This window comes from Cladosporium halotolerans, assembly GCF_011745625.1.
Source record: "Cladosporium halotolerans strain TM138-S3 chromosome Unknown Sca17, whole genome shotgun sequence".
NCBI lineage: Eukaryota > Fungi > Ascomycota > Dothideomycetes > Cladosporiales > Cladosporiaceae > Cladosporium > Cladosporium halotolerans.
Window position 1 is genome coordinate 489088 of NW_027191468.1, and position 22075 is coordinate 511162.

A 22075-nucleotide genomic window follows, 5' to 3' on the forward strand; every position below is an offset into this window, starting at 1 on the left:
GCCGTAGCATTGCGCATCCACCCCGTCTCCCCTCATCACCTCACCACCGCCGCCATGCTGTCCAGAGCTGCCCGTCCCGCCTTCAGGGTTGGCGCCGCCGCCCTGCGGTATGTCCACCCCCAGCGAGCCCTCCGACTGCGCCGCCGACACCGCGCGCCGCTCCTCGCAGATGGCTCCTACACCTCATCAACCTCCACCTACTGACCTCCTCCGTGCAGCCCTGCGCCCGCCTGCTCCCCTCTTGTCGCCCAGACCGCCGGCTATGCCACCCTCCGCGAGATCGAGGACCGCCTCAAGTCCATCCGCAACATCGAGAAGATCACCAAGACCATGAAGATCGTCGCCTCCACCAAGCTCACCCGCGCCCAGAAGGCCATGAACGAGTCCCGCGTCTACGGTGAGACCTCCCAGAAGACCTTCGAGGAGGCCGAGACCAAGCCCATCGACGGTGAGGGCAAGAAGACTCTCCTCGTTGTCTGCTCTTCCGACAAGGGTCTCTGCGGTGGTATCCACTCTGGTATGTCGCGTTACGTGCGCAGGCAGCTGGCCGCCGGCAACCTGCCCAGCGACATCGACATCGCCGTCCTCGGTGAGAAGTGCAAGGCCCAGCTCAGCAGAAGCAACCCCAAGAACATGGTCCTTTCCTTCTCTGGTGTCGGCAAGGCCATCCCGACTTTCGCCGATGCCACCGCCATCGCCGACCAGCTCTGCCTTCTCCCCACCCAGTACGACAGCGTCAAGATTTTGTACAACAAGTTCGTCAACGCGACCGCCTACGAGCCCACCATCATTGAGGCTTTCTCCGAGGAGGCCATCAAGGAGTCTGGTATGTTTTTTTCTGGAGAATCTATGCGTAACGTGGAATTGCATGCTGACCTTCAAAACCAGCCAACTTCTCTTCCTTCGAGATTGACGACACCGTCCTCCCCAGCCTCCGCGAGTACGCGCTCGCCAACTCCCTCTTCTGGGGTCTGGCCGAGGGCCACGCTTGCGAGCAGTCCGCCCGCCGCAACGCCATGGACAACGCCTCCAAGAACGCCGGCGACATGATCAACAAGTTCCAGATTCTCTTCAACCGCACTCGCCAGGCCGTCATTACCGGCGAGCTGGTCGAGATTATCACTGGTGCTGCCGCCTCCGAGAACTAGACTTTGGAGTAGAAAGAAAGAAAAGAGAAGACGAATGGGAGCCGAGCGTTGTGCAGGAGTCGATGTATGTATATAGTCGGATGAGAAGCGCTCCCGCAATGCTACAGTAGTTTTCTTTTGTGATGATCGGATTCGAAGTCTCAAATCTGCTTCTTTGACCCCTGATAGCGAAAATGGCGAGAGGTTATCTTTTCAGCGAGAAACAATTGAACTAAAAAGCAGCAGGATTGACGACTGACATCCAGAGACCGACCTCCTGAACGCGAAACGCGTTCCGCGATCATCACGTCGTACGAGGCGTGTCAAGATCGCGCACATACGCCATAAACCCATGTGAGGAGTTATGCTACGCCTACCGGCCTTTCAACATTTTCGACTTATTAACTGCTTCTGAGCGCTGCCAACGAGCCTCCTATTCGTCGGGTCTTCACGACCTACCAGATGGGCATTTCGGCTACTCAACGGAAAGCAATTGCATGTCTCTGGCATTATGCGTAATTGCCTAGCATCTATGAACATCAACGGAGAAGGGTATTCTTGACCTATATTACAATCCTCACCCACCATGCCCTCCATCATGAGACGTCCAGAACCCAGCGAGTCGCGTCAGACCTCATGTATCCTTCTTTTCCTTTGAGTCCTTCGTCCCTGCCTGCTCCTGCTCTCGCTTTTCCTCCGCCAGCTCCTGCGTTGTCTTGATCGCCTTTTCAACCTGCTCCACCGCCCGCTCGATCTCCACCTCCATCTCTGGCAGATGGAACGCCTCTGCCAGCAGCTTCCCGTTCCACTTCTGCAGGACCATCACCTCCTCCGTGTCGCCGTGCGTCTGCGCCTCTACCACCCTTGTCACTTGTTCGACGTCCTCTGCTGAGGGTGTTGCGGCCTCGCGAGATGCTTTTCGGGTCGGGTGAAGAAGGCCTGCCGCGTACATAGTGTCCATTTGAGAAGACGCTGTGGCTGTGACGATGTTCTTGTTCATCAGATGCTCCAGCAATCGGCCGCCGTAGAGCGCGCGGTAATGCGAGTACGCGCGGAAGCAGAGGTAGAAGAATGGCAGATTGGGTATCCTATGCGACCCGGTCAGTCAGTTCCACACACGCATCCACAGCGATTCCGCCTGGTAATCGAAGAAAGCAAAACTTACACCGGCACCACAGTAAACGGAATCGTCACCGGCATCCACGCCAAACTTGACCACAGCTTCTTCCTATGCAACGCCTGCCTATCCAGCGCAATCCTCCTCAACACCTCCGGCACCCTGTCGGCCTTCAAAAACGCGCCCGGATACAGACACTCGAACTTCAGCTTGCCGGCATCCACGTCCTCGATCCTCTTCTGCGTCGCGGGCGGGATCGTCTTGAGCCCCCATTCCTCGAAGGGGATGCGGCGGAACAGCGCGTTGCCGTACTCCGTCACCTTCTTCTGCCACCCCTTCTCCGCCTTCTCCCAGCTCGTCCAGACCTCGCTGGACTTGTTCAGGATGCGGTCCGCGATGGGCTGCTTGGCGCCCGGCGTGGGCGTGTGCGGGACGCGCTCGCAGTAGATCAGCGTGCGGCGCGTCGAGACGGGGAGGAGGAAGAGGCGCATTGTGGACTTGCGGTTGGCGCGGCGGGGAGGTGAGGTGAGGTGAGGTATCAGATTAAAACATTAAAGGGAATTGCTCAATTCATGGTCGTGAAGTTGCCGCCTATGAAGACAAAGATAGGAGATGCGGAATTATAAGGTTGCGACTCGTCGCGCAACATTTTCCTGCCTGTTCCTGGCCATGACGTCCCTCCATCACCACACGTGGGGAGAGAGGCCCGGCTGGGGGCTGGAACTGTCTGCGCTGCGCTGCGCTGCGCAGAGGCGACGGCCGTGCGTGCAGGCTATGCAAGTCGCCACGGCGAGGCGCAGTGATATTAAAGCTGGTTTTTAGGCTCCTGCAGGCTGAAATGCTTGGTTTGAACTGTATAATTGACGCTCGCCACTGGAAATCACGCGTGGTATCTACAACTCGGTCGCGCACTGTGCTCTCCGCGAGCCCCTTTTATGTAGATTCGCCTCCCTCTCGGCCCTTAGCCTTAGCTGTGCTTCTTGACGACCGCCTTTGCCGCCTCGTCTAGGCTCTCGTCTTCCAGCCCGAGGCGCTCCATGGCGAAGTCGTCCCGCATCTCCCAGTTGCCCTCGACGGCGCCCAGCAGCCAGACGAGGTTCTCCAGCGCCTCCTTGTCGCCCTCGTCGCGCTTGATCATCTGCTGGCGCTCGTACGACTCGTCGTCGAGCCAGTTGATCTCATATTCCGCGTCGCTCGCGCGTCCGAACGCCTGTACGATGTCGAGCTGCGTGACGCAGAAGCTCTGCACGAACAGCACGCGGTTCGCCGTCACCTCCGGCCGCTGCAGGATGCGCGAGGTCGCGCGCCCGACCTGCGCCAGCGTGCTGTAGGACGCCTTGAGGTTCTTGACGATCTCCGCGCGCTTCTCCTTCGGCCACACGTGCAGGAAGGCCGGGTCCCAGTCGAAGAAGTGCCCGCAGACGACGCTCGACCAGGTGAAGTCCTCCTTGCTCTCCTCGGCGAGTTTGGTGAGGTAGCTGCGGAGCTCGGTCTTGTGCTTGAACAGCGGCACGCATTCCTGCGCGTGCTCGCTCGACGAGTCGACGGAGCCGAAGTCGGCTGGAATGAAGCGGCGCACGCCCGCCTGCACCGCCGCGTCGGCCAGCCGCTTTTGGATGTCGACCTGCGTGCCTTTGATCGTGACCACGACGGCGTCTTGGCCCTTGAAGATGGGCACCAGGTCCTCGACTTTGAAGGCGTCGTCGACTTCGGCCGTCTTGACCCCTGAGGGGTAGTCTGAGGGAGATTTTGACGAGGCTCGGCGCAGCACTGTGACGGTGAAGCCATCTTTCACCAGGGCATCGAGCACCGCGGGGCCAACGGTGCCGTTGGCACCCAGCAGACAGACGTTCTTTATGGGCATGGTTCGTTGATTTCGTGAGTCGTGAGTGGTTGAGAGACGTGGATTGAGAGTTTGGATGGTTTGGAGGACACGGGAGTGGCGTATTTGAGTCTACGTTACAGCAAAACCCCAAGGCCAGGGCTCTGCCCGAAGGAATACCAACGGCTTTGCCTCGCCTGACAGGTCGTATCCAATGCCCTGTCACGCCGGTTACGTAGGAGGCACGTGGTCACGGGCGGTGCATGCCATTCTGTGACGTACGCGCGGAATGAGTAGCGTTTGTACTTGAGCGTCTCCACTACGTGCCTTGGCCTGCCTCGCCTGGGCGGCCAGGGACGGCTCCACTGCTTGTCCTGACCCACCTCGCTCCGACCTCATATCTTATCTTGAGGCGCAGCATCTGGTGTGCCTCAAGTGAGGACCAACTCAAGTGAGGGCCAACATGAACTTGACGATTGTGAATCCATCGTGCCTCTCCAAACAATATCCTCGCCCAACCAAGCGGATTCGAGAGTACCCTACATACGTTCGCGTCAATTCCAAGCTCGTTCATTGTCCAAACTACCGGCGTCTCTTTGTTTCTCGCCGCACTCACGCCCTTCCTATTGATGAGCGGAACACAGTCGAATCCATTCCTTTGTCCTCGAGAGCCAGAAGTGCCCGCCGCCTGATAATGCTTCTCCAACTCAATCACCTCCGCACTTTTGCTTTCCTCTATCCATACAGTCCCATCAGTGACAATAGAACAAGACCGCAACCATGAAGTCCATCACGCAGCTCCTCCTGCTCGTCCTCGCCCTCCTGGCCTTAGCCTACGCCGAAGCCGAGCCCGAAGCGGCCAGCACAAACTGGCGCGGCAACGGTGGCGGAAGCGATGTTCGTTATTCCTCCTTCCTGTCCCCTCCCATGACACATGTATACTGACCAAGACGCTTCCTTCCAGTGGGGCAAAGCAGCCTGCATCAAGCGCGCGCCCAACGTCCAAAAGGCCATCGAGCAGTACTGCAACTACAGCAACGGATTCGTACGCCTGCCCTCATCCCCCTTACTGTCCCCCCTCTTCCTCGCAACCCACTAACCCCCTTCCTCCCACAGTCCATTCCCAGCGTGCACTCCGGCAACCACAAGCGCGTGGGCAACGCGGTGGTCGGGATCACGGGCGGGTGCCGCCCGGCGCAGTGGCTGCCGTGGGACATCTGCTTCAAGCAGTTCTACGAGATGTGCGTGTCGGGCAACGGGCGCGGGGAGCAGTCGCGCGTGTACGGCAAGAAGAAGTGCCAGAAGTGGAAGATTTCGAACCCGAAGTAGGGTTGGGAAGGGGTTGACGAACGGATGTGAGGTGTTATGATGCTGTTTGTGGATTCGTTCGTGCTATCTGTCTGCTATTTGTATCGAATGCTTGCTTGCTTGCTTGCTTGCTTGCTGTCTTGATCTATGGTTCGTCGCTATGTTCTTTTTTTCAGTTTGTGTCATTATTGGTTTTGGGGTAATTACGGTAGTGAGGCGGCGGCTCCTTGCCTTTCCCTGCCTTGCCTGTTATCCGGTGGTTCCGATGGGTATTGAAGTTTAGGCCCTTTGAAGTTTTCTGTTATGCTTTCGATGGGGTTTTTCGTCAAAATTATGCAGCCTTTGCCGGTTCGTCCGTTGCCCGCCCCTGGAGGTCCCTGTATCCCTCGCTCCCAGCCGGGTGATTATATGACGTACGAAAAAATGAACAAAAAGAAGTGCCGTGGAAGGGAAAGAGCTGTCTTCAGGAAGACGCGGGAAACTGAAACTGGAAAAAGGAAAAATAAGCTCGGGTGGATGAGCTTGCGCTCATATCGAAGTGATCCTCGTCGAGCCGTTGACGCCCTTCTTCGGTCGCAGAGTGATGACGTTCTCGAGCTCCTTCATCATGCTGGTGTTGGCTTCGCGCCGCGCCATCAAGCTCGTGCGCCGCTCGCGCTCCTGGTTCATCTGTGTGATGCGCTCTTCGCGCGTGAGGGAAGAGCGCTTCTTCGGCATCGCGATCGCTTCAAAGACTGCTTCGCCTTCTTCCGACGGCGACGTGCCCAAGCTCGAGCGATTGGATGCCATCCCGTCCCCGTCGCCTGAGAGCAGTTTCAGCGCGTTCATCGGTGAACCGTCTTCGTCGACGGCTGTCAGGCCGCCGAGGGATGACACGGGAGAGCGTAGACCGGAGGCGTTGGAGGCGAAGGAGAGGCGCTTTTCCTGCCGTGAGATGTTGGACTGCAGGCTTGCCTTGCCAGTTTCCCAAGCTTGCATGAGGTCTTTCAGATCGGTGCCGATGGAGTCGTATTGCGCCATCAGGTTTGGCCCGAGATCAGTCAGGTCATCAGATGATTCGATTGAGCGATTCGTCTCTTCCCGTAAGACCTGCATCTTGGCTTGCAGGCTGCGGATTCCAGACGACAGGGCCGAGATTTTGCGCACTTGGCTGCGCATGTTGTCGCGAGCTTGTCCGGGATTGGGAGACTTTATAACCGGTGTCGTGGGGACGTTGAGCGTTTCCATCTCGGCCATGACAGATTGAATTTTATCCGCCGAGGACGCTAGTGTGCTGCTGAGCGAAAAGAGGAGCTCAGTCGCCGTGTGCCATCGGGTGAAATCAGGTTTGCCGCCGTCTGCTTCTAGAGACATGAGCCCAGAGACAAACACACGACGGAGAATACTCGCGCGGTATCCCAAAACTCGGAGTGATTTCAACGACTCCGCATCGTCTTCCAAAACACTGAGTGCGTCAGGGCCAGAAGCATCTTGTGCATCCTGCGAATTGATATCGTAGATATCGAAGTATCGATCCAGATCATCCTCGTTGATCAAAGTGCGCAGAGTCGAGATGCCGGCAATGCATGCTGGGATAAGTGAAGCGTACGATTTGTGAAGCATTTTCCGGAGCCTGGCGCAACGCCTCGCGGGGCCGCTATCCTCAAGCCTCGAGACTGGTGGCAAGGGAGTGCTGAGCCTGTAGCCTTTGGATACCAGCTCGACCTCCTGAATGAATTGCAAAGCACTAGTGCTCGAGATCTCGAACGCTTGCCAATTTGTTGTCAATTCCGTCGCGCCGCCTACGGCTTGTTGGCGGAGGTATTTTACCCACTGCTTTCGGACGTAAGCATAGCCCACCAGCGCAAGCAGTGCAAAAACGGCCATCACAAAGGTTACGCGACCCTTGTTGAGATATCCTCCTTTTGCCGACCTTGCCCAATGGATCAACCAAACTGCTGCGAAAGCAACCCCTGCCGTTGCAGCCGCGCCATAGAGACTGTTCGCGTTGTTGAAAATGGCCGGTTCGTTCGCAACGCCATCTGCGCCCTGACTTGATATGGCCGTAGGTGGTGGTAAGGAGCCTTGATCCAAATACTCGTTCAGTAGCTGTGAGGCCACCAGTGTGTAGCGGAAGTGCTCGAGGAACTTCGCATTGTCCGCAGCCCCAAGGCGGGAGTTGACAGCTGTTGACCAAGCATTGTGGAACTGGGTCAGGGAAGCTCGCGTGTTCGGAGGGCTCGCGATGTGTATGGGTGGGAGGATCTTCCGGCGCAGGCGTGACGCGGGTGCAGGCAACGCGCTCGAGGGAGCGAATGATGTGGGCTTGTCGGCATCTTGCGCTCGAAGAGAAGGACTGTGGTCTACGTCGCTGTCATGGCTTGGATCATACGAGCCCTCGCCTGCACGGCTCTTGTCAGCACGGCGCTTGCGAGCGTCTCCGCGGAAAGACGGTCCGAGAAGGTGGGCAGCGAGGATAGTAGTAGGATGGAGGACCAACCTTCCAAGTAGGCAGCTAGAGGTGTACCGTCTGCATATATGGGCTCCATTCCATGACCCGCCTACGGGCGTGGGGGCAACTCGCCGGTCAGATGGGATTCAGGGTGCGGCCGTCTGCGCGTGGGATGATGTTGGTGTTGGTGCTCGGCTTATGGCTTGTGGGTCGCGTGAGTTGGTGACTGGACTGGTATACGGCGGTGACAGGGTGTTGCGACAGAGTGTTGTTTGTTTGGGCAAGGTGACGCACGGCGGCAGAGGTCGAGATTACAGACCATGTGTTCCAAACGGCCGCATGGGCGAAGTTCATGGAGATCACAAGGGTTGGCGCAACGGTCCCCCTGGCGCTGGCGCGCCTAGACGTGCCGTCCGTCGCCAGTGCACGCGCTGCAGATTGTGGGGTCGGTCGGCCACATGCTTTGGATTGGAAACGTGGTGTGAGTGCCCTCAAGATTGTGCTGCACCAGCATATGACAATACAGGAGTGGCTTCTCTGACTCTGACGCGTGGTTGATCGACGAACACACGGAATTGTGGTGCCTGGCTGATTAGACTTCCACCTTGCGTGACGCCGCCAGCATCAAACCTCCGAAGCCCATCGTCATCCGTCAACGGCCGGGCCCTGATGTGGGAATTATTAGCACGACGCCGTGGCGCGGGACATGCGCCTCAATGAACGCCTCACTGGATCTACGCCTTACACATCTAAAAGGCATTTAAATTCGTTGCTGATTTGCAGCAAAACCACTTTCATTCGCAACTCGTTAATTTATGCACATGCACCGAGGGCAACGTCCAGAAAGAGTGCACGCCTTGCAAGGAAATACCATGCACTTCGGCGCTGACCTCACTCCGTCGACCGCTGCTGTATGCGGATTCACGCCTATACCTCGCGATTGTGCGATGATCGATCGATGTTGGACACCTGCATCTCCCATCTCAGCTCACTCACACCTAGGTAGCGAGACTGCCTTCCTTTCGATGATGTTTTGGGGCTATGTGCGGCCGTCTAGGGCCGAGGTGCTGCATAATTAGGTTGTTGCTGCGATAAGGCCGGCTGACTACGGCTCTCTACACACCATAAGGTATCCTTACATCCGTTCACCTCCGCCACCAACTGATCGACGTCACGGTACAACAGCAGCCTAGACTTCATGTTTCTTCATGGCACCTCGCTGCTGGAGCCGTATACTTTCGTTGCAGCAGAGTAAGCCTGGCTAACATCAGTCGATGAATAATCTTCGTGAGGCTCCGGCAAACTTCAGCTCGGCAGCCGGTGCTTCGTAATCATGAGCCGACCTCACTTGCCCACCAGATGATGACTTCACGTCGCACAGCACACTGTAGGCACTCGCAAGGGCAAGTACCCGTCACCGTCATTTCAGCGGCCTTGCTCTGTGACTGCATGCTTCCACGTTCTCTGCAGGTACTTCCACGGACCCTACGGTGCCGATCTTCCCTATGACAGGCAATCACAGGGAGTCGCGGATGAGAGGCGTTCGGTTCGTGGCCTAGTAGGCCACAACCTTCGCTCCCTCCGAGTAAGATTGGAGTCGCCACCTTTCCTGGGCGTCAGCTCGGCCAGGCGTAGACCTATCTTCGAGGCTATGCATCTCGGTCCACGCCTGCTTGTCGAGGCCATGACATAATCACAGTAACGATGCGCTCTCTTCCATACCTCCAGGTCCGACGCATCAAGTCATCACGGATATGTCTCTCTCCGCTACGTGCTTGGGAGTGACTGGCTTCCTCCATTCACAGTCCGCTTGGGCGGACAAGCGAACTGCAGAACGATAACCGCTTGCCCGGGCGCGATGTGAGGCCTATGAACGATTGCATCTTGCGAACGCGAGCTGTCGACGCTGTCCACTTCAGCCTTCATATAAGACGCTGGTGTAGGCAGTACCGCTCAAAGATGTCACCTCCCAATATCAGACCACGCTTGATCCCCGCTCTACCCAGCATGAACGAAGACCAGCGTATCGCCGCCTGCAAAACGGCCATCGCCCAGATCTACACCATGCTGCGGTCCTCACCCCAGCAGTGGCGAAGCTTCCTCGCTCTGGCGCGAGCAACCATCGCATCTCTGGACAGCACGACTCTCATGCAGCAAGCAGCGCGAACGCCCGAGCAAGTCTGGATCACAACAGCTCTACAGCTGATCGCTACCAAAGACGTCGAAAACGGCGCCGTCGCCGACATCGCTTCCTGGTGCTCGCGCCAGTGGCTACTCATCCTGCAACGCGACTCGCAGAATCTCGCGGCGCTGAGGGGGCTGGGTCAGATGTGGCTGTCGCGGGCGCAGCCTTCGCTGGCACGCATTCATGCGGGTCAGAGTCGAGCTGGCTCGGAGTCGGCAGCGGAGGCCGAGCGACGAGTTGGTGCCGCAGAATACGTTGAAGCGAGGGGCATTTTGCAGCCAGCGGTTGAGTACCTGGAGAAAGCGGTCGCTGCGGCGTCGAAGCAGAGCGCGTTAGCGGGCGATCTTCTGGCTAAGGTGGGTTCGAGAAGTGATCTGTAAGATCGAAGTAACGACGACTGAGTGTGTGTTCTAGGCAGCGGAAGCGTACATGTCGCTAGGGAACGTCTCAAGTCCCAGATCGAACGAACAATACTATCGCCGCGCTTTGCAGCTTCTGCAGAGGGCTTCGCAGATACAGGGGTATCAGCTGCCTAATCATTTGCAAAAGTGAGTAGTTCGGGAGGACAGCAAATACCGGGCTCTGACTTAGTGAACAGATATCTGAACGACTATGGCAAGCTGTATAAGTGAGCAGTTGGCCGCTCCATATTCGGATCCTTGCTCTTGACCAACACAAGCATCTTTGTGACGCGTGCATGCGAGCAGAAAATGGGACTGTCCTACAAATGTATTAGTATAGACAAAGTATCATTCAAGAGCAACATATATTCAATGACTTGGTCTAAGAGCATGCGACAGGACACAGTACGCTTCTATCCCGCTGTTACTAATTATAGTCACGTCGTTAGTCATCCGGCTAATAGAGCGTCTGGCTCTAGGCCTCACACACTACGGAATTCTTACTATATTCCTTTCTTCCGGAAAAACATATATGGTCATGTAGCTCTCCTATGCACGCTTTACCCAGGGTCTCTGCAGCTCCCAACTCCTGGACTGTCAACTAGATCTACAGCACTCAGGCAAAATGGCAGATGAGTGGCAAGAGGAATCAAAGAGCTATGCAATCCATTTGCAGGAGTTGCAATCCGCATGCAAGGCAAAAGATACCTTGCGTATCAGCTCGCTCCTCCGCGAAGACTTCATCAAAGCCACCGATGCGAGCGCATGCCTGCCCATGGCATGGCCACACGTCGAGGCCATGCGATTGCTTCTCGAGCACGGCGCTGACCCCAACGTGTGTGCGACGGTATGGTATATGAAGAAGTCGATTGGAGTCGTCAAACTTCTTGTAGAATTTGGGCACGACATCCGGACCACTGGACATCTTATCTTGCAGTGAGGATTTGTAAAGTGACATTCCATGATCATGGCAATGCTAATGACCGCCAGAGATTTCGCTCACGATCGAGAAGCCCTTGACTGGTTGCTTGACCATGGTGTAGACGCCAGTCGCACCGATCACAAGCGCGTCGATACCGGACGCCCACCAGGTGGCGCTCATGACTATTCCCTGAAAGTATTGAACAACATTGCGGCACGAGGCGACATCGAGCTCTTCGATCACATAGTGAAGCGCGGTGCCGACCCTCACCGTAGCCTAGCACTGCATTGTGCATCCAAATGCCCAGATCCCGAGAAGGCCATGGCCATGATAGATCACCTGCTGGAAGTGCACAACATGGACATAGAAGCCGACAATGAGAAACTACGAGACTTCTTCCATGCGGCGGGTGATTCTGGCACACCGTTGAAATGTGCAGTGTACTACCAAAATCTACCTGCGGTCCGAAAATTGCTGGAAAGAGGCGCGAATCCAGAAAAGGCTGTGTATACCACGATTGACAGTGCCATTTCTGCGCCGTGGGTGCCGGCCCTCGAGCCCCTGCTAGATGCCGGTGCGAGCGCCGACGATGCGCTCGAGCACGCGGTCGATCATTTGAATTTCGAGGCCGCAAGGATATGCGTGGCAAAGGGTGCAGATGCTACCATGGTGCTCGGGAAACAGCACTCTCGAATCGCTAAGATTCAGGCGGGGACTTTTGATTACGAGAGAGATGCGGAACCTGGAGCACAAGGCTATTGGTCCGAGGACGACGAGGAGACTGCGGGCGAGAGGAGGGATATGAGGGCACTTCTGAAGTCGGCAAGTCTCGATAAGCCAACAGAGAACTGCTAGGCAGAGGCGCTTCTGGGTCTAATCTATTGCGCCTAGCGATGAACGGTGATAAGTAACATCACACGCTTGATCTCAATCGAATAGTTCGAAAAATATGGTACCTAGTTAGATGCTACCCAAAGCAGAATGTAGACATGACCTGGAAGATAGCAAGATCCACCATCTCCAGACCGAGCGCACGGACTTCGTTCTGGCGCTCGACCCGATTGGGCAGCCCCGGGTTCACCACGTTCACCTTCGGCGTTGCATCTGCACCTTCAGGTAAGGCATGCGCCAGCACAGAAAGATACCATTAACTCATCTTTACATCGTTACTCTCTGGGCCACGCACTCAAGTGTGTCCAAATAGAATCACCCCATATCGTGATTGCCTTGCACCCGACGCGGGCCAACCTCGACGCCGAAAAGTCCGCGGATCGCGAACATCAGCTCGGACGTAACGCACCTTTTCGTCCGCTGACTTGACTTCACTTCGCCTCACTTCCATCGATCTACGCTGCGGTACCAGGCGTTGTAGTCGCTCGGCTGCGTCCTCGATCCGACTTCGCCACCAATAGTCCCCTGCACAGAGACGTCACCACGCCATGCTCGACGAACGCCAGCTCGCCCTCAAGCCCATAGTAGGCGAGAGTGTCGGCCACAACGCTCGTGTAAGCGTCTCTTCCATGCCTCACTCTATCTTGGTTTATCGCACTAACGTACCTGTCTCTCAGACCGTCTCCAACATCCGCGCCCTGACAGCCTCGCTCTTCGGCGTCGCCGCCGGCACGCTCGGCCTGGAATCCCTGCCCGGCTTCTTCTTCTACTTCGTCGGCACCGCCATCGTGTCCCTGCTGGTCTTCTCGCTGAAAGCGAACGGCGACGCAAGCGCGTACTTCTTCCGGCCGGTGGGCGATTTCTGGATCGGCGATCTGTTCGGCGGGCTGATGAGTTTCGTGCTCACTTGGACGCTGTTCTATGGGCTTTGTAAAGCCTGATCTTGTGGTTTTCTGGTTTTGTAACGCTTTCTGGCCTTGGAGCTGGTATGAAGCAGTCCTGACTAGGGGTTCTATTCGCTGTGGCAGGGTCGATGGGGACTCCAGACGATTCTTGTGGCCATTTGTCGATTTCGCCTTGCACGACTAAATCGAGGAGGTCTAGTGACGTGCAATCTTTGGAAACGCCGACCTGTGGGTGCAGCGATTCACCTCTATAGTAATTTCCACTTTCAGAACGGTCTCACGCCTCGCATGGGCCGCGCTTCAGCTCGCCTGGCTCAACTCTTTCGAATCACTCCCGGCGCTACCAAAGACGAACTGGTCTGTGAATATCTAGAAGAAATTTTTGGCGAGATGGCACGGTTCACTTCACGATTGGCTGAGTAAGAATCCCCGTCTGCTATTAGATGCAGAAGGATTGGGGAGACATCTGCAGTGCCCGTAGCTCTATTACACAAATTTTTCATCTCATAATGCCTCCAGATTCAATTGGCATAGCGCGCGAAGCAAGAGCGCTGCTAAACTGTACGCACAGTTCACATAAATAGTGTCTTTGCCGTTCACATGCGTCCCGCAAATGCTATGAACAACAGCATGTGCAAGACATCTTAATATTGAGTCAAAGGCATTGAGTATATTCTGTTCAATAATGGGTCATACGCAATCGCCTGCGAACATTGAAGATATGTCTCATTTGAGAGAATGTCAATCTTATCAGATCATCTTCAGCGGGAGGGGCCGCCGCAACCCCAGACTCGCTTCTCGAGAAAAAGTTCAAGTCTCAAAGCCGACCAGTCTTTGGATCGCCTGGCCGAAAGCTCTCACACACCACATCCCACAACCATGCCCGCCTCGCAATTGAAGCGGCTGAAGGCGTCGCTGCGCGAGCAGGGCGTCACAGGACCGCAGCAGTCCAAAAAGCAAAAGAAAGAGCACAAGGGCCGCTCCGGCCAGGAGCGCGTCGAGCGCAACGCCGCGATCCAGCAGATCCGCGACTCCTTCAATCCCTTCGAGCTGCGCCAGGCCGCGCGCCCGGCCAAGTTCCCCAGCGCGAGCAGGAAGGATGCGAACGACGGCAAGGCGTCCGGCCGCTACAAGGATGTCCTCCACAGGCCGGGCGTCAGCAAGAGCGCGGGCGAGCAGATGCGCAGGGCCACGCTGCTGCCGGAGATGCAGAGGAGGAACAAGGCGGGCGGGCTGGTGGATCGCAGGATTGGCGAGGGAGACGTCGGGATGACGCCTGAGGAGCGCGCGACGGAGCGGTTTGCGCTGGAGAAGCAGCGGAAGAAGGGAGGGTCGATGTTTGATCTTGAGGCGAGCGATGATGAGGGTGGGTTTGGGTTAACGCACGGTGGGCGCAGTATTGCGGATCTGGCTGGGGATGACTTCAAGGATGATGTTTCGGGCGGCTCGGACGATGAGTCTGACGGCGAGCTTATCCGGAAGAAGCGTCGACGATCTGACGTTGACGATGAGGAGGAGGACCAGCAACCTTTGCCGGAGGAAGCGAAGGAGGAGCCGGAGCGGAAGAAGACAAAGAAGGAGGTCATGGAGGAGGTTATTGCCAAGTCGAAGATGCACAAGTACGAGAGGCAGAAGGCGCAGGAGGAAGATGACGAGCTTCGTGAGAAGATGGACAAGGAGATGACGGACATGTTGGACCTGCTGAAGGGATACAAGCCGCCGCCGAAGGCACAACCGGCCGAGGCAGCAGCGCCGCAAGGCGGCAATGCCGGTATCAACCCTGACCGGCAGAGGTTGATTGATGGAATGGATCGCGCGGCGGCCGACAAGGAATACGACGTTCGCATGCGCCAATACGCCCAGGATACTCGCGCCAAACCCTCCGACCGCACAAAGACCGAGGAAGAGAAGGCGGTTGCGGAAGCAGAGCGCCTGCGCAAGCTCGAGGAGAAGCGTGCTAAGCGCATGAACGGCGAGGAGGTTTCTGACGACGAGGCGGAAGAGGGCGCCGACACTGGTGCTGACGCCGCTCAACGTGAGCTGAATGGAGATGACGACTACCACGACGAAATGGCAGAATTCGGCTTCACTTCGTCGAACGCGCCACAAAAACCTGCGAAGGAAGAGAAAGCCGTGCAGCCTGACGAGGACGATTTCGACTTAGATGACGACTTGATCGCGAGTGGGTCTGACGCCGAGGATAGCGATGTCTCTGTCGACGAGGATATGGTGGATCTTGGATCTGGATCTGATGCGGAGTCGGAGGAGCAGGAGCCTGCGGTTGATGAAGAGGACGAATTTGTTGAAGATGAGGATGAAGACACATCTGCCGGTAAGACGGGTGCAAACATGACGGATCTGGGCGTCAGGTATACCTACCCTTGCCCTCGGTCACACACCGAACTTCTGGATGTCATCAAGGATGTCCCGGTTGAAGAACTACCTGTCATTGTACAGCGCATCCGCAAGTTGCATCACCCCTCACTGTCCGCCGCGAACAAAGAGGCGATGGCTGATTTCTCGGAGGCACTTGTTGATCACATCGCTTACATGGGAACCAACGATCAAGCGCTGGCAACCATCGAGCGGCTGATCAGACATCTTCACTCGCTCTCACGGACCTATCCTACAGAGATTGCCACGGCTTTCAGAACGCAGCTTCAAGCTTTCCACGAGCGAGGACAGCCCACAGCTGGCGACTTGGTCATCCTCACTGCGATTGGATCTGTGTACCCACCCAGTGATCACTTTCACCAGGTCGTCACCCCTGCGGTCACACTCATGGCTCGCTGGCTAGGCATCACAAACCCGACCAGTTCCACGCACCAAACACAAGGAGCTTACCTTGTTCGCCTTGCTCTGAACTACCAGAAGCTCAGTAAACGCTACCTGCCGGAGGCCGTTCGTTTCACACTGCGGGCACTCTCCGCGAAACCCGCACCTGATGCTGCCCAGAAGCAAGCACATCTGGAGAATGTCATCGCCATGGCCAATCTTTGGAAAGACAAGACCGCTTTCACCGAGATCTTCCAGCCATTCGTTACCACCCTCTCCAAGTCCGGCGCCGCAAAGAAGGACGTCCAACACCTCAAAATCCTCCTCGATCAAGCTCGCCTTCACCGCCGTCCGCTCGCTCTGCACAACCACAAGCCCCTCTCCATCCGCACCAGCATCCCCAAGTTCGAGGAAGCCTTCAACCCAGACAAGCACTACGATCCGGACAAGGAGCGCTCCGACGCCGCCAAGCTGCAGAAGGAGTACAAGCGCGAGCGCAAGGGCGCCCTCCGCGAGCTGCGCAAGGACGCCAACTTCATCGCGCGCGAGCAGCTGCGCGAGAAGAGGGAGCGCGACGCCGCGTACGAGAAGAAGTACAAGAGGCTGGTGGCGGAGATTCAGGGCGAGGAGGGCCGCGAGGCGAAGGAGTACCAGAGGGAGAAGATGAAGCGGAAGGGGCAGCGGTGATTTGGAGGTGGTCTTTTCTTTGTAGGAATACATTGCTCGGCTTCGATACTAGGCATCGAGACAATAGAATGCGCTGCGGCCCGACCGCTTCGGCGACTATCACAGTTTCCCGTCTCATAATGCTATCCTACTTGCACCGATCCAAAGTCACTATTTTTCGACGAGTTGAAGTACTTGCTCAGCATGCGATGAATTATGCAACCGATGAGGATGTCTGTGGTCCGCGGAATACTTGTTGTGGTTAACCAGTTACCCATGATCCACGTCGTTGCTCTTCCCGCCCTCATCCCCGTTTTGCCATTTTCGAGGAAACTGTTCGGATAATGGTACAATCATAAAAGAAGTCACGAGCTTCAAACCAGTCACTCAAGAACTCTAGCAAACATAGTCGCCAACGAAGATGAGAAGCTAGCAACCCATCAATATCTTGCTCTGCAAGAATCGCCGGGTGCATGGGGTAGCCAGGGTTAGGGTTGTTGTTGTTGCTAAGAGTATCATCGAAGCAGGCATGACTGGGTTGACTGCAAATTTCTGCATATTGCTGTCATATCTTCGCTAAGGCATGAGATGGGCAGCTCAGCATATTAGTGGTGTCTGGGAGGGCGTGATTAACGGAAATCTCTCATGAGAAGCCTGCGATAGCAAATCGGTGGTGCCGAACACACCAACGCCAAAGATCCACTGGAAAGGACTCGCAACGATCATAGGAGCCGATGTATATTCAACTTTCCCCGATCAGAAGGAAATCGTAGATAAGCGATAGAGGAGTAGTACATGCATCGATCACCAAAACATACCTCGTCGCCGGTCACGATCAATTGTACAGGGCAACAACTTCACCATCGAAGCCCATCCCTGCACATTCTCGCGCATCCTTAGAAAGGTCATTGACTAAACAACATTACATAGTCGAACCCACCCTGCTACAGAACCACTTGCAAATATCCATCTAACCCCCGACACAATCACAATCACGAACACACCAACAACACACTCATCTGCGTCCCACCTCCCACCGGACATTACTCCACTCATCCACCATCCAATAACTGAATCAAACCACGCCCACGCACAGGCATACACCAGTCTCGCCGTAATGAACCAGAACAACACACCGCTTACTGTTCACACTTACCCTAACACCACTGTACACAACGGCAGCTCCAACCGCGCGGGAAAGTCAAAATCAAACTCTCATCAAAAACCGCCGCGGGACCAACGCACCTGCGTCCGCGGACGAGCAGCCAACGGCTCGGGCGCGTTGGAGATACTTTAGCGCGTGCCTGGTTTCGCTGCTAACGTTTACTGCAAGTTTGTGTGCCGTGCGTGCATGATGTCTCACGGCAGCGAAGGCAAGTTCCGATCAGCGCAAGCCGTGCCGTTGTGGGGAGGGAGGGAGGCAGGACTGTAGATTTCGGCTGGCGGGGACGAGGGATAGGGGTTCGCGCTATTGTGTTTCTTAGATCTCGGTGCTCGTGGCGTGGCGTGGGGGAAAGTGTCGATTCAACGGCTTTTTTGGATAATGTCTCATGTCCCCAGGTTCTTGCGGTGCCCTGGGTCGTGTGGGGGAGTCTGGGGATTTGTCTTGAGGTTACGGTATGTTGGGCTTGTTGTTGTTTCGGCGGTATATTGTGGGAATGGTCTTTTTGGGTTTCGGGCTGGGAGTGGGAGGGAGGTTCTCGACTGCGCGGGTGGTGGTGCAGGGAACGAGCGTGTTGATGGCGGGAAGGCGGCAGAGTGACTGCATGTTGAGTCTAGGCACACGGAAGCATTTCCAAGCATTGTGCTCGTCGATCCCTCGACCGAACGAAGCACGCACTATAGAGCAAAAAAAAGCACGCTGGGTATCACCGACAACGCAAGTAAGAAGCCCAAAAAAACGTAGTCTCCAACAAAACCCCGACCGATCGAGCCTGATCATCAATCAGGCCTCGAAAACCTCCTGCACCCCGCTCCAATCCCCCTTGACCCTCCGCTCCCAATAACCGCCTTTCTCCTTCAGCTTCCACATCTCCTCGCCGTCGCAGGCCATCTTCTCGAAGAACTGCGGCTTCCACTCCTGCCCGTGGTTGTCGCGGACCTTCTTGCGCGACCGCTGCCGCTCCTCCAGCTTGGCCTTCGTGCTCTCCGCTTTATCCACCTCGCCCTGCTCCAGCAAGCGCTGGTCGGGCCTCAGACGGGAGTCCGTGGGCGGGAGGAAGCCGTCCTCGTTCTCCGTGATCTCGTTCAGCGCCGCCGCGAAAGTCGTGAAGCCGTACACCTTGCCCGTGTCCGGGACGAGCGCGCCCGCCTTCCAGATCTCCGCGCCCGTGTCGGTGCGCTTGAGGCTCTCGGTCCATTTGCCCGCCAAGCCGAGAGAGATCGGAGCGTCGCCGGCAGCCGGGTCGAACAGCTGCACGGTGACTTCCTCGCTGCGGCCGGCGAACATGCCGCCGGCCTTGAAGGTGGCGACCGCGCGCGCGCCGCTGCTCTCGTTGACGACGGTCATGCTCTGCACGGGCTCGACGTACTTCTCGCCGGCGATGACGTTGCGCAGGAAGCAGGTCGCCTGGCCCCAGGAGTAGTGCTCGCCCTTGCCGTCGTTGGGCGCGTGCAGGACGACGTGCGAGCGGCCCTCGGTGTTCAGCTCGACGGACTTGCCCCAGAACTTCTGCACGGGCTGCGGCGACTGTGCGAAACACCATCCGCCGTTGTTCAGGCTCTCGGCTTGGCAGGCGGCGCGCACGGGGTGGTGCGAGACCTTCTCGGCGAGGAAGCGGAAGCCCAGGTCCTCGCGGACGAGCTCGTAGGTCTCGCCGAGCATGGGATTGAAGGGTTTGCGGATGGCACGCTCTTTGACGCGGTTGTATGCGAGGCCTGAGATGGCGAAGGCGGCGACGTAGAGTAGACGCTCGTTTGCAGGAAGCGATGCGGAAGCGGCGGAGTCGAGCAATGGCGAGTACTCCATGCATTCCGATAGGCGCTGCAGTAAGGATGTCGGCTCATTTGCGGTGACAGGCATGGAAACGGTTGATAAATCTTTTCCTGCGTTCTTCCTAAGGAACCCAATAATGCTAGGTGGAGCCTGCTTGGGCGGGAGCAGGGTGTTTCGACGCTTGGTTGGCGGAAGTGGCAGTGGCGTGAGAGATTTCGGTTTCGGGAGGATGATGCCAGTGGACGCACTCGCATACATTGACTCGTCCGCGGCGGTGCCGTCGGTGCTACTAGCATCAGAGTCTGCGTATGTTACAGGTTCCTCGGCGTTGGCCTCGTTTGTATCGTCGAATTCGCTCGAGCGGCGGATGGTGAGGAATTGCGAAGGGGTGTTTGTGCCGTCAACGGCGTCGAAGAACTCCTCGCTTCTCGTGGATTCCATGGACATGCGAGAAGTCGAAACCGGTAGAGGCGGCAAGCGACGAGCCTTGCTTTCTGCTATCAAAGCGGAGAATCCGCTGACGGCCTCATCCAGGTCGCGCAAGAGGGCCATACATCTGTCGTGCACGTCTTCGTCCTGGTGGAGCTGCTGCTGTGACGCCGTTTGTCTGGATTTTGACACGTTGAGAGATCCAACAGAAGGTGACGCTGGCGCTGGAGATGGAGCGGACACAGCTAGGTGGCCGGACACGGTTCGTCTGAGCAGTGTTGACGGGGCGCGCGTGGCGCTTGCTGTGCTCGGCTTTCTCTTCCAGAACGGCCGTTTGTCTTGAACTCTCTCGTCGGACACCTCCTGGAAGTAGTCATTGACAGACTCGTGAGAAGCAGGGCTCGGCATGGTGCTGCTGCTGTTCGAAGTTGTGTGGCTCAAGCCCAAGCCGGAAGCACCAGGAGCGTACTTTGGATCCGTGTCTTTCGCCAGCCTGCGCACAGCGTCCCGTGAGCCCGCCACTTTGCTGACCAGCTGCTCGACGCGAGCCCACTCGTTCTGCTCGGCGGGATCGGGCTGTTTGGACCTTATGAAACTCTGGAAGGTATTTGAGGGCGTAGCCGGTGTAGAAGCAGCATTGGCAGAGGCAGCGGCGCGTTCCAATGCATCCTTCCACCCATCGAAGTCCTTCCTGTTGCTAGCTTTGAGATGCCACAGCTCCGCACCCGAGTCGACTGTGAACTCCCTGGCTTTCTCATTCACTGCAATCGCAGCGAGCGAGAGCGGGATCGCCCCGCGAAGCGCAGACGAGTGACGGTCACGGTAGTAGGACAGCGTTGCGGATGTAAAGTCCAACGAAAAGAACCGTCTCGCCAGGCCTTGTCCCTTCTTTCTACGCTTCTTGTGCAACACTCCGGTGTAGAACGTGGCGCCTTCCAAACCCCGTGACTCAGTCGCGTTCGATTTCGGCCGCGGGTCCTCCAGCACGCCGCGGTGCATAGTCGAGTCGCTGTTCAGCGATTCCACCGAGTCCGGCACTGGGCGCAGCGCCGGGCTCGAGACCTTCCTGCCGCCCGGGGCGCTGGGCGCAAAAGCCTGCGAGTAGTGCAGGTGGTGGCCGGACTTCGGCGGCGCATTGGTCGGGTGCGTCATGAGCACGAAGGTGATCGTCTTGCCCGTCGTCTTGGAGAAGGTGTTATCAAACACCAAGCCGTACATCCCGCCCTCGCCCTCCGCGACGTCGTACCGGCCCATCGACACCTTGTCGGCCTCGCATTTACCCGTCCACGCGACCGAGCGCAGCCCAATTCCTTGCAGCTTCTCCACCAGCGCTTGCGAGGCATGCTTGCTGCTGACCGACCCGCGGTGTCCTCGCTTTCCTTCTTGAACTGGGGCGTCGGCGCCTGTGGAGGGAATGACGGGCGTCTGCGGCTGGTCGAGGGTTTCGTGCGTTTGCACCGGAGGCGCGAGGCCATTCTTGTGGCCGGGGTGTTTGAAGATGCCGAAGTCAATGCTCTTCTTGTGCGGCTGCACGCTCCATGAGATCGAGTGGTGTTCGGGGACTTGGATCCAGCGGACGAGGTAGCTCTGCATGCACGATCGGTCAGGTATGGAGAGCAAGGCTTGTATTATGTGCAGGGATGCCGGCTTACCTTGGAGTGCACGACAATGTTCTCTATGCCGGCCATGTTGCCAGCTTACGTAGGTGGCAGGCAACAGAGCACGGCGTTGTTTGTTCCCATGCGTGGCCTGCAGCAGGCGAGGGCTTGTGGTTATTCAGGCCAATTCAATGCACTGCAGGGTGGCTTTGCTGATATGTTCGTGCGGAACCAGGCGGATGTTTCGAAGTCGCTCGCGGCAGGAAAACGCTCCCTTAGGTATCCGGATCAGCTGGCGTCCCTCAGCCCAGCAAAGTCCCGCGGTGCCCCGAGGTGTTTGTGATCTGCGCAGGGATGCTTTGCGCGTTGCCGGCCTGCGCGTGTCTACCGAGCCCTGCAGGACGGATTGTGGTTGGTGTGGTCGTATACAAGCAGCGCGAATTGTTTACAATGTCAACACGTGCGCAGCGAACGAGGGCGAGCGGTCGCGCGCGGTCGTACGAGCGCAGCCCTAGGTAGCCTCCCTCTCCTGTGAAACGCAACGTCTCGTGGCTGACGCAGCC

General features: G+C 57.1%; 10 protein-coding genes across 10 annotated transcripts; 6 read left to right on the plus strand and 4 right to left on the minus strand.

The window, feature by feature from the left end:
- Nucleotides 1-1354, plus strand: WHR41_05115 (uncharacterized protein). The gene is made up of 3 exons (XM_069373720.1): nucleotides 1-107; nucleotides 219-826; nucleotides 889-1354. Exons 1-3 carry the CDS (start codon nucleotides 55-57, stop codon nucleotides 1146-1148), a joined length of 921 nt encoding a protein of 306 aa, XP_069228953.1. The 5' UTR covers nucleotides 1-54; the 3' UTR covers nucleotides 1149-1354.
- A 263-nt stretch (nucleotides 1355-1617) lies between these two features.
- On the minus strand, nucleotides 1618-2990 carry WHR41_05116 (uncharacterized protein). Its single transcript, XM_069373721.1, has 2 exons — nucleotides 2293-2990; nucleotides 1618-2215 (listed from the first exon to the last, which is right to left on the minus strand). Exons 1-2 carry the CDS (start codon nucleotides 2733-2735, stop codon nucleotides 1762-1764), a joined length of 897 nt encoding a protein of 298 aa, XP_069228939.1. The 5' UTR covers nucleotides 2736-2990; the 3' UTR covers nucleotides 1618-1761.
- A 221-nt stretch (nucleotides 2991-3211) lies between these two features.
- Nucleotides 3212-4108, minus strand: WHR41_05117 (uncharacterized protein; the record flags this gene model as incomplete). Its single annotated transcript, XM_069373722.1, has 1 exon — nucleotides 3212-4108. One exon carries the CDS (start codon nucleotides 4106-4108, stop codon nucleotides 3212-3214), a length of 897 nt encoding a protein of 298 aa, XP_069228895.1.
- Nucleotides 4109-4499: 391 nt separating this feature from the next.
- Nucleotides 4500-5548, plus strand: WHR41_05118 (uncharacterized protein). Its single transcript, XM_069373723.1, has 3 exons — nucleotides 4500-4963; nucleotides 5031-5111; nucleotides 5183-5548. Exons 1-3 carry the CDS (start codon nucleotides 4847-4849, stop codon nucleotides 5393-5395), a joined length of 411 nt encoding a protein of 136 aa, XP_069228960.1. The 5' UTR covers nucleotides 4500-4846; the 3' UTR covers nucleotides 5396-5548.
- WHR41_05119 (uncharacterized protein) lies at nucleotides 5421-8135 on the minus strand. Its single transcript, XM_069373724.1, has 2 exons — nucleotides 7854-8135; nucleotides 5421-7755 (listed from the first exon to the last, which is right to left on the minus strand). Exons 1-2 carry the CDS (start codon nucleotides 7900-7902, stop codon nucleotides 5903-5905), a joined length of 1902 nt encoding a protein of 633 aa, XP_069228959.1. The 5' UTR covers nucleotides 7903-8135; the 3' UTR covers nucleotides 5421-5902.
- Nucleotides 8136-8562: 427 nt separating this feature from the next.
- WHR41_05120 (uncharacterized protein) lies at nucleotides 8563-10745 on the plus strand. The gene is made up of 3 exons (XM_069373725.1): nucleotides 8563-10346; nucleotides 10405-10538; nucleotides 10589-10745. The coding sequence occupies exons 1-3, from the start codon at nucleotides 9675-9677 to the stop codon at nucleotides 10620-10622; spliced, it is 840 nt and encodes a 279-aa protein (XP_069228921.1). The 5' UTR covers nucleotides 8563-9674; the 3' UTR covers nucleotides 10623-10745.
- Nucleotides 10746-11016: 271 nt separating this feature from the next.
- WHR41_05121 (uncharacterized protein) lies at nucleotides 11017-12321 on the plus strand (the record flags this gene model as incomplete). The annotated part of the gene is made up of 2 exons (XM_069373726.1): nucleotides 11017-11327; nucleotides 11382-12321. 2 exons carry the CDS (start codon nucleotides 11017-11019, stop codon nucleotides 12166-12168), a joined length of 1098 nt encoding a protein of 365 aa, XP_069228997.1. The 3' UTR covers nucleotides 12169-12321.
- A 109-nt stretch (nucleotides 12322-12430) lies between these two features.
- On the plus strand, nucleotides 12431-13619 carry WHR41_05122 (uncharacterized protein). Its single transcript, XM_069373727.1, has 2 exons — nucleotides 12431-12818; nucleotides 12882-13619. Exons 1-2 carry the CDS (start codon nucleotides 12753-12755, stop codon nucleotides 13143-13145), a joined length of 330 nt encoding a protein of 109 aa, XP_069228996.1. The 5' UTR covers nucleotides 12431-12752; the 3' UTR covers nucleotides 13146-13619.
- A 369-nt stretch (nucleotides 13620-13988) lies between these two features.
- Nucleotides 13989-16571, plus strand: WHR41_05123 (uncharacterized protein; the record flags this gene model as incomplete). Its single annotated transcript, XM_069373728.1, has 1 exon — nucleotides 13989-16571. One exon carries the CDS (start codon nucleotides 13989-13991, stop codon nucleotides 16569-16571), a length of 2583 nt encoding a protein of 860 aa, XP_069228920.1.
- A 1924-nt stretch (nucleotides 16572-18495) lies between these two features.
- On the minus strand, nucleotides 18496-22036 carry WHR41_05124 (uncharacterized protein; the record flags this gene model as incomplete). The annotated part of the gene is made up of 2 exons (XM_069373729.1): nucleotides 21567-22036; nucleotides 18496-21501 (listed from the first exon to the last, which is right to left on the minus strand). Exons 1-2 carry the CDS (start codon nucleotides 21600-21602, stop codon nucleotides 18496-18498), a joined length of 3042 nt encoding a protein of 1013 aa, XP_069228995.1. The 5' UTR covers nucleotides 21603-22036.
- Between the last annotated feature and the right edge of the window lie 39 nt (nucleotides 22037-22075).